Here is a 9,568-nt window from a genome sequence, read left to right as displayed (position 1 = left end):
CAAGAACATGGCTGCGTCCTCTGCTGATGATACCAAGAAAAGCATAAGAATTAAATGCTTGCACGTACTTGGAACGTGAGACGTTAGCTCCATGAGTCCTTGGGAATCCCATCTGCAGAGAACACACCAAACGCCCCCTCCCTAGTATGTTCTACCATCACACACACAAACAAGCTTGTAAGCAGCTCCCTTTATTTGAGTAAATAGCTTGTAAATAAATCATTGGTAAACATTACAAAATTAAATACATTTTCAAAAGCTTGCCAGTATACGGAAAATTCACAAACATAGTTCTTTTAAAAAATAAAATATGTTCAAAGCACCCTTGATATAAATTGCCTGGTCCCTGTTTTCAGACAGGGCCACCTGGAGACTTCTTACGGCAGGCAGGGTTTCCAGGGGGAGGCAGCAGGGGCTTCCTGGAAGGCAGGAAGGAAGGGCTTTTACTCAGTTTTTATTTAACCCTGCCTACATCCCATATGAATTTTAATTCTACTCAAAGAACTGGTAGGTAACTGTGGGGTTAGGGTAGGTAGTCAGACCTAGCTCCTAACATGGAAATCAAGGTCACAATCAGGACCATGAACCACTGAGAGAAATGAGAGATGAAGCCAGACTTCTAAACCAACAAAGGTCTTGAGGTGTCTTCCCATCTCCTTATTTCTCAATACTCAGTTCACACTTCTGGATTGATGGTACCGGCACAGAAGAGGCCAGAATCGGCTTCTAAGAAGGAAGAGGCTCAATCCGTTGGTTTCCTTTTGACCTGCTTTGATGGACAGAGATAATACAGCATATTGCATTGAAAGCAGAGAACCCATTGCTACACAGGGCTTCCTTTCTCTATTGCAAAACTCAGTTCAGGAAGTGTAGGCCTTTCTTTATAAATCAGGCTGGTTTTCAAAATGAAGAGTTCATAAGATTAAAAAAAAAAACCACAGTGAAGCAATAAGTACATGACCTGGCGAAGCATCTCAACCAATAAAATAATAAAATTTATTAATTAAGCCCTTGACCAACTCAACACATGTGTAGTACAGCTCATTATAATAAGGAACACACCGAGGTCTTTCACTTTGGGGCAGAAAGTGGATGCTGAAGGTGGACCGCATTTGTCTGAAGAACGTCTAGAGGCCTTTTGAGAACACATGTGTCGTGACCATGTCTAACAGGACAAGCACAGGCTTATTCCATGAACCTGCTACAAAGCTTACATCTCTATTTGAAACTTAGTGTGTGTGGATATATACAAGCGTGAGCTCCTTTCGACATCTGTCAAGTGTGTAACTTAAAAGTGTCTTACCAAACTGACTGTAAGAAAACCATCTTCCCTGTATAGTGAGATCTTAAAATTATGGCTGAGTCCTTACAAAAGACATGGCCTGGCCTTGCCCATCCTTGTGAATGCGTCTGCTTTGATAGTCCTTGGTTGGGCTACAGTCCAAGCTGTAGTAGCTTTGCCATTAAAATATTACAGTAATGAAAACCCTTTAAAACGACAAAAGAAGGAACACTTTTGAATAAATGTCTAACCCCCCCCCAACATACACACCAAAAAATGTTGTTGTAAAGACAACTATGGTTATTTTTTTCTAATAAAAGTATCTGTGGAGTCCAAATCTCAGTTCGCTTTCTTCATCTCCGAGAGAATTTTACCCTGTTGCAAAATCATACGTTCTTCTTCTGCGGAGGGCTCAGCTTCCTCATGCCTCTTATCCGGGAGAGCAGCTCTCTGATAAATTCCTAAAAGACATCAAGGAAGTTAGTAGAAGAGGCCACATTATTAAAGCCTGGGCTTGAAAATGTGCCCAGAGTCATTGACTTCAGCTGAAGTTAATGAATCTCATTGTATATTAGACACTATAATAAATTATAATATAATAATTAGACTCCAGTGTAAAACAGGAAAAGGAATTTTAGGAAAACGGAAAGTGCTTACATTTGACAGCCCAAGCCTTCTCCTTGCTCTCCCCTCTGTAGAGAAAGATCCAGGTCACTGACACCCAGAGATATCCTTCATGTAGACTTTCCAGGCATGTTTGATTTCTGTGCTCAGTCTTACAATGTGTATGCACAACATATGAACATCTTGTAGACCCCGAATGGAAGGCCAGGCTAGAGTCTAAGATTCTATCATTTCCAAGCAAGTTGCAGATGTCCCTAGACTTCGCCTAGATCAGCAAAGCTAGACCTCTAGTTCTCAAAGCCAAGTATCAGATCTACCCAGGGGATTCAGTCTCAGACTGCTGGACCCACCCCAGTTCAGTACTTGAGTATAGAAAGTGACAAGGTGCCTTTTTGACAAGCTCCAAAGTGAGGCTGATGCTGCTGACAACCAGTTCTTTTTCCAGCTGCTTAAACTGTAGACAGTGACCTCACGTAGATGACGTCACGCAACAGAAAGTGGCAGTCGTGAGTTTTTGTCAACGGTACAAAGTTTTTGCACACACAACCCCCAAGATGCATGCAGAGTCATTTGTATAATAAACCCAAAGCACTCCTCTTGACACTTGCCCACAGTGTATCACATGACCTCACTGTATCTTAGGTTCAGAACATACAACATGTACACCTTGTGCTGTGCATGATGGTCATGCAGAAACAACACCCTCAGCTCAGACGGGCAACTACTACAGTGTAGTAGTTTTACGGCACTTCCCAAGTTTTCTGACATCATGGAAACTCAATGGTTCAAATATGAAAAAAAAAAGACTTTTAATATTTTCTACTGCCCAACATAGAAGTATCAAATTAGTCTATCCGTGTACTATATGGTGTTGGAAGCTTTGATTTTTTAAAAAATGTTTCTTACTTAATTTCATACACACACACACACACACACACACACACACACACACATTTATATAATCATTCAAAGAATTTTGGCTTGGGATTGGGACAGAATTTCCAAAAGTTTTGGAAATGGCTCTAAATGTACGTCTTCCATTTTGTACTAAGTATTTTTATGAAATGTCTGTATTTGCAGTATTGATCAATTCAGTGGTACTCAACCTCTGGGTTGTAACTCCTTCAGAAGTCCTAAGCCCATAGGAAAACACAGATACGTTTACATTACGATTTATAACAGTAGGAAAATTACAGTTATGAAGCAGCAACAAAAATAATTTTGTGGCTGGGGGTCACCACAACATGAAGAACTGTATCAAAGTGTCATAGGGTAGGAAGGTTGAGAACCACTGAGTCGTATCAACTAATTATGGAAAAAAGATACTGCAATGCTCGCATTCTGAAGTCTCAAATATTTAACCATATTTACCTCTTCATGTAAAAATAAACAAGTACATTGTCAGCATAAACTTTTGTTCTTGCTTTAATAAATGGTAAAGCTATATGTGTAACAAAGAATTATTTTAAAATAGATTTATTTATAATTTATAAATGTCTTTATAATTTATTGTCAGTGAGTTTTTTGTTTGTATTCCTGGTTTGAATATCTATATACTAGAATTGTATAAAATTTTCTAAGGCAAATATATTGTGAGCATGTATGAAATTATCAAAGAATAAATACAAATTAAAGAGACGTTCTTGTGTGAAAAGGTCCAGCTAGGAGAGGAAGTTTCAAAAGCTTTGCTCTAGGGCATACCAAGAATCTTTAGGATTTTATTTTCTTTTATAAGTCATACAAATAAAACTGAAATCACATTTGATGTTACCAGTCAGTACCTGCATACACCTATAGTAAACTCACAGAATAAATTCCTGTTATGTACATTCGTCTGTGTTCTAATCTAAATTTATTTAAAGAGAAATGATTGGGAGACTTACTAAAATAGTTTCTTGATCTTTGTTCATTTAATCATCCATTCTTGATTTACGTAGAGTTGAGATGAAACCCAGTGCTTCATGCATGGTAGGCAAATACTGTACTCCCAGTTTTAGTGGTTTGCTGATGGACTGGAAACTAGAGACTGAGCACTGATCTACAATTTCTATCTTGTACCATTAAGAAGCTGCCATTTTGCCTTGTAGTTTTAAATGCTTGGTTGCCATCAGCCACATTTATTTAGTAATAATTACCACTTCTTCCTGTTTTATATTTGTAAAGTCAAAGCTGGTAGCCAGCTGGACTTTCTGGCCAGTGAGGAAAGATAGAATTAAGGGTCATACCAGGGCCAATAGAGAGCAGAGATGGATTAACTGGTCTTATGGAAGTATCATGGTTTAATTACGTGGAGACCTTCCAAAAACTGGCTCTTTGGCTCTCTCCTCCTGCCAACTACCCCCTGTAGTCATAAACTACCCAGGCTCTGTGAGCTGTGTACTGTTTTCTAGCCCTAAACTATAAGCTTTATCATGTGATTCATTGCTCACCACTACCACAATTTGATTTTTAACAGCTTTTGCTAGCACAAAACTAATACGTGCTTTTGCTTAAATATTTGGAAAATACAAACCAGCAATGACATACACCTTAGAATTAACCACACTGAACAGATTAGCTGGTATGAACATTGTTCTTAGCTATTTAGGTCACACTGTCTGAGCCTTCTCATCTACTTGAGATTATATGCCAAGCTTTCTCCTACTACATGAAAATCTTTTTATGTACATAGATGGCTACATAATCCTTTCAGTACTGGCAGTGTCACTGCTAAATTTCCCAGCACTAGATTCTCAGATGTTTTGGGTTTTCCAAGTTATGAACAACAGTACAACTGAAACATGTACTTTTCAGTAATTATCCTCAGTCTAGATAATGCTTTTTGGAGGCTGGTCCCACAACCTGGTCAGATAACTTACACATCTTAGTCCCCATCGTCCCTAACAGTGGACAGTAGAGGAGTAAGATGGAAGGCCTATTTTAATTTTCAGTACACCTATCTAAGTTAAAGAATTTTCATGGATTAAATAACATCATTTTTTTCCATTTATATTTAACGTTCATTTAGAAAACCTAAGTTTCTCACTGTCCACTTTATGGTTTAAGCAGTCTATAGGATTTCCCACATTCAGTTTTTGTTCCACTATTTTGGAAACTTATGCAAATAATTGTTGTGTATGCAAATTTCATGCAAATGACCAGCGGGAGTCAAGAATACCACTTAAATTTCCTCTTTTGATAAAGTCCACGGTCTGAATCAGAAACCCTGTCATTTATTTTATGAAAGCATTTGCTAATTTTCTATTGTGGCAATAAGACTTTCACAAAGATAAAAACCATATGAGGAACAGCAAAATTAATTAAGTGTGTGTGTGTGTGTGTGTACCCACGTGCATGCGTGTGCGCATGTGTGTGAGATACCACAGCAAACATATGTAGGTCAATATTAGTGGTCCATTAATTTGACTACATCTGGAATCAAATAAAACCCAAATTTCTAGGCACACCTTCAAGAGATTTTCTTAATCAGAATATATTATATCTGAGCTATACTTTCTAGTGCAGTCCACATTAAAGACCATGGAAGAAGGAAACCTTTGCTTTTTTCCTGTTCATCTTCACTCTCATTGACAAGTTCATCTCCCTGTTGCTACAGCTGTTATTAAATCCAATGTCTTCAACATTTCAGCATAAACTGAAAAACATTAGCTCTCTAGGAACTCTCTGGGACTCTAACACTAGGTTGGGACTGTTGAGACGTTAGCATTGTTGACTGAACAGCCACTGAATCCTTTGACCATCCCATTGTGACAGCCACCTTTGCAATAACCAACTGTATTCTGTAGGTCAGTCAAATAATACCTCTTTTTATTATGGGTCATACTAGTCTATTCATTTAGAGAATTCTGACTAATATAATATGCATAAATGCCTGTTTAAATTATTCATTAAACTTGAATATTTGGGTATGTGAAAAGCAGCAAGGTCAATATGCATTCCCCATACAGAAATGTGGCTATGACACTTGCCCAAAAGGATTCTGTTTATTTTCCAATGATTCTCCAAGAAGACTCAAGGATTTCTAGTCAGGAATACTTTTGAGGCTATAGGTCTGTTTAGGCAGGGTACTTTGGGCCAGTGACAATATATCCCATTTATTTCCAAAACCCAGCCTTGGGCTAAGGACATAGATTTAGTCAGAGAAGGGCTGTCATTTGAGAAAGTGACCTTTGTCCTGAGACATGAATTAATTGGCCAGCTTTGAGGTAGCTTGGTCGGGCTTGCTGATGGTACAAGTACAAAGACCTTCAGACAAACAAGGCAGGAAATGGATGTCCCTGGCACAGAAGGCCAGAGTGGGGAGGAAGGAAAATACTGGAGGTCATAGGGCCAGACTGACAGGACATAGTAGTCTACATAGCTGAGATTTGTCATGAAAAGCCAGAGGAGGCCCTGAAACATAGAATAACATGATTAGTATTAGGTTTTAAAGCAGCCTTTTGGAAGCTGCATAACAAATAGCTTTTGTAGACCTGAAAGGAAGGAAGGTACATCAGTTTGGATCTATGGTAGTAAACCAAGGCAATCAATGCCACTGTGGACACTGATGGAAACGAGTATATATTTTGCATCCATTTCAGAGGCAAAGTCAACAGACCCTGGTGCTCATCTGAGCATGGGGTAGAATGCAGAGAGGAGGACAAGAGAGAAGTCCCCACTCTTCAGCAACTAGCCAAAGAGGTGATGCTGTTGGCTGAGAATGGGACAAACTGGAGGGGGAAGAAGTAGGTTTGCAATGAGATGGCAAGATGAGTGTGATGCAGAACTTCAGCTCATGCATGCAGATGTGACGATAGCCCTCAGCAGCCTTCCCATCAGTGACTTTCAATACAAAGCAAATGGCCATTATAGAGCTACAGAGGCAGAAGACTAAGACAAAGCTTCATTAATGGAATACAACCCGTGCTATCTCATTTTGAACAAACATAGGTCAAAACTTGCTAATAAGCTCATACCTAGGATTTGTGAACAAAGCGACTTAGATCCGCACTGTTCAGTACAGTGCCCTGAGTGCATGTGGCTCTTGAAATTTCTTAAACTAAGTAAAATGTAACATACTTGTTGTTAGTCACACTGGCCACACTTTCAGCAACCCACAGTCATATCATATGGGTACCAGTCAGCACAATGCAGTCAATAATATTTACATTATACCAGAAGAGACTATGAGTGCAGACAATGGTGCATTAAGCTGGGGAAACCTTGGGGATGACTGTAAGCACAGGAAACAGACAGAAGAGCAAGGCTGGAGTCTACAAGACAAGGAGGATGGGTGAAAGAGATGGGGCCACAAGAAGTAGGATTGGGAAGCAGACAGAAATCGATGAGGGAACCCAGAGGAGAACATACTTCTCGAAGGAAGAGATGTTTAATAAAGTCCTATGCCAAACAAATAAACTCCCCTAAAACCAAAACAGGTTGGGTAAATGGAAGACATAGACAAAGCTATTTATCTCATCTTTATAACAACAGCACACTGTCTCTGCAAATACAGTCGACAAGTCCTGATGATATTAGGTACTCCCACTCTTCCAATTTTAGCGACTTTTCTCCAAATGGTTTTGGTCATGATAAGTCCCTTAAACTCCCTTAAGAATTTTAGAATAAGTTCATGAGTCTATAATCAAAAATCTTGTTCAGATTTGTGATTGTGATTGTGTTACTCAGTCATAGAGAAAGTGACACCTTAGCAATGAGTCTCTCACCCAGGGACTTGATGTGCCCCTGCTTTCCTCAAGTCTTCTTTCTTAAACTCAGCAACAGTTTACCTATTCCAGGGTAGTGATTGCACAGCTTGGATTGTATCTGCAGGCATTTAGTACTGCCAATGTTACTATGAACGACAAATTGTTATTTACACATGGTTGCTGATATTATATAGCAATATAATAGATTTTCTTTTTTTTTTAATTTTCATGGTAACAGTTTACTTCTATTTTATATTTGAGGAAATAGCTCAGTTATTATTCAAAGCCATATACTTTCTTACAAAAGCCAGTGCAAAATAAGGACTCCATACAATATTACTCTTAGTATTATAGTCAATAATAAACTCATCACATATTATTTTTAAGCCCCTAAAATTACATTTTACACTCATTGCGGGGTGGAGGAGCAACATGCCATGTGGTTCAGAGGAAGTCAGAAGACTATTTGTGAGAGCTCATTTTCTCCCTTCCCCACATGGGTCCTGGAGACTGAACTTAGATTGTCAGACTTGGTTGCAAGCACCTTCACCTACCAAGCCATTTAGCTGGCCTGGTCACATATGTTTTTAACTGTCTTCCTGGAGAAAGACAGAACTTGTAGGAAAAACACAACCATTGAAACCAAGCAAAAAGCAGAATTGAGCAAAGAAGCCAAAACATTTTACTTCAAACTGAGACAATAATTTGGAATTTAGAGAGAGTCGTCTTTGTGAGAGTTCTGGCATGTGGGGAAAAGATGGCCTTTTGTTTTCATTTTCTCTTAGAATGTGGTTTGAATAAGAATAGTCCCCAGAGGCTCATATATGCTCTGGCCCTAAAACACAGAACTGTTTTGGGGTCCCATAGGCCCATATATTTGAATGTTCTGTTCCAAAATGGCAGGACTGTTTTGGGAAGGACTAGGGCGTTTGCCCTTGTAAGAGGATGTGTATCACTCAATGTTGGCTTTAAGGTTTCAAAAGCCCATTCCAGGCCCATCCTTTCTCTGCCTGCAACTTTCCAGTCAGATGTCTCAGCTACTTCTCCAGAGCTGTGCCTGCCTTCGATCATATTCAGGTAGGAAAGGCATAAGCCCAAATAAATTCTGTCTTTTATAAGTTGCTTTGGTCATGCTGTCTCTTCACAGCAATAAGACAATAACTAAGATAATCTATTCAAGGAATACTTTTCACCACAATAGCTAAAAATGGGATCATGGTTATTCTCCAGCAACGTAGGAACTTCAAAGCATGCAGAACTCAGATGCACCTCGTCTGGATGAGCAGATGAGGTGATGACAGGGCATGTTCTGCAGGGTCAGGAAGCCACTAGACTCTAGGCTCGTCTCTGTCATACTGACTGCTTCTGAGTCTCAATAGTTGAGACTTCAGTAGGTGCCTTCACAAGCACAGGCTAAAACTAGTGACATTGTACTTTGAGAATCAGTACTAGTACATATTGTTATTTTTAATCCCAGGGTAGACACTACTCATTTTCTGTCATTAATAGAATTAGAATCAATTTTACATCTATAAGGCTCAGCACACACTGTGAATTCCAAAATAAGGATGTCTCAGTACCACCCAGCTCCTCACTGTAGCTAGTACTTCGTGTTTGTTCTTTCTTATCTACCAGGCTCCATCCTAAGCCCTTCACAAATATTTAGCTTCCTCAAGTCTGTGGACAAGAATCTCTACTGTACCAAACCAGAGAAGGCACTTAATTTGGTAAGTGTGTTAAGAGCTTCTGTTGAAATCAAGATTTGTTTCGACCTTCTGGTCCTACACACTATGCAATACTGCTTCTCAAGTGAGTTCACACCCGTCCCCATCACTAAGCATGAGATGTGGGATTCCCCCACCCCAGAGTCCATTTTTAGATCTTCAAGGTGAACTTTCCACCCTTGCCCTAATTTCTTTTATGGTGTTTGTATATACGTGTGTGTGTGTGTGTGTGTGTGTGTGTGTGTGTGTGT

At 39.3% G+C, this 9,568-nt stretch overlaps 1 protein-coding gene across 1 annotated transcript in view; it reads right to left on the bottom strand.

Annotated features, from left to right (window-relative positions):
* Nucleotides 1-974: 974 nt before the first annotated feature.
* Ppp1r14c (protein phosphatase 1 regulatory inhibitor subunit 14C) overlaps nucleotides 975-9,568 on the bottom strand; it is a 92,504-nt gene continuing 83,910 nt past the window's right edge. The window contains exon 4 of the mRNA XM_028764388.1: nucleotides 975-1,743. Coding sequence (XP_028620221.1) covers nucleotides 1,669-1,743 — 75 coding nt within the window. The 3' untranslated portion in view covers nucleotides 975-1,668. The remainder of the gene's footprint in view (nucleotides 1,744-9,568) is intronic.

Source organism: Grammomys surdaster, unplaced genomic scaffold (genome assembly GCF_004785775.1).
Source record: "Grammomys surdaster isolate TR1022 unplaced genomic scaffold, NIH_TR_1.0 143, whole genome shotgun sequence".
Taxonomy (NCBI): Eukaryota; Metazoa; Chordata; class Mammalia; order Rodentia; family Muridae; genus Grammomys; species Grammomys surdaster.
This window is presented reverse-complemented; position numbering and strand designations above follow the sequence as displayed.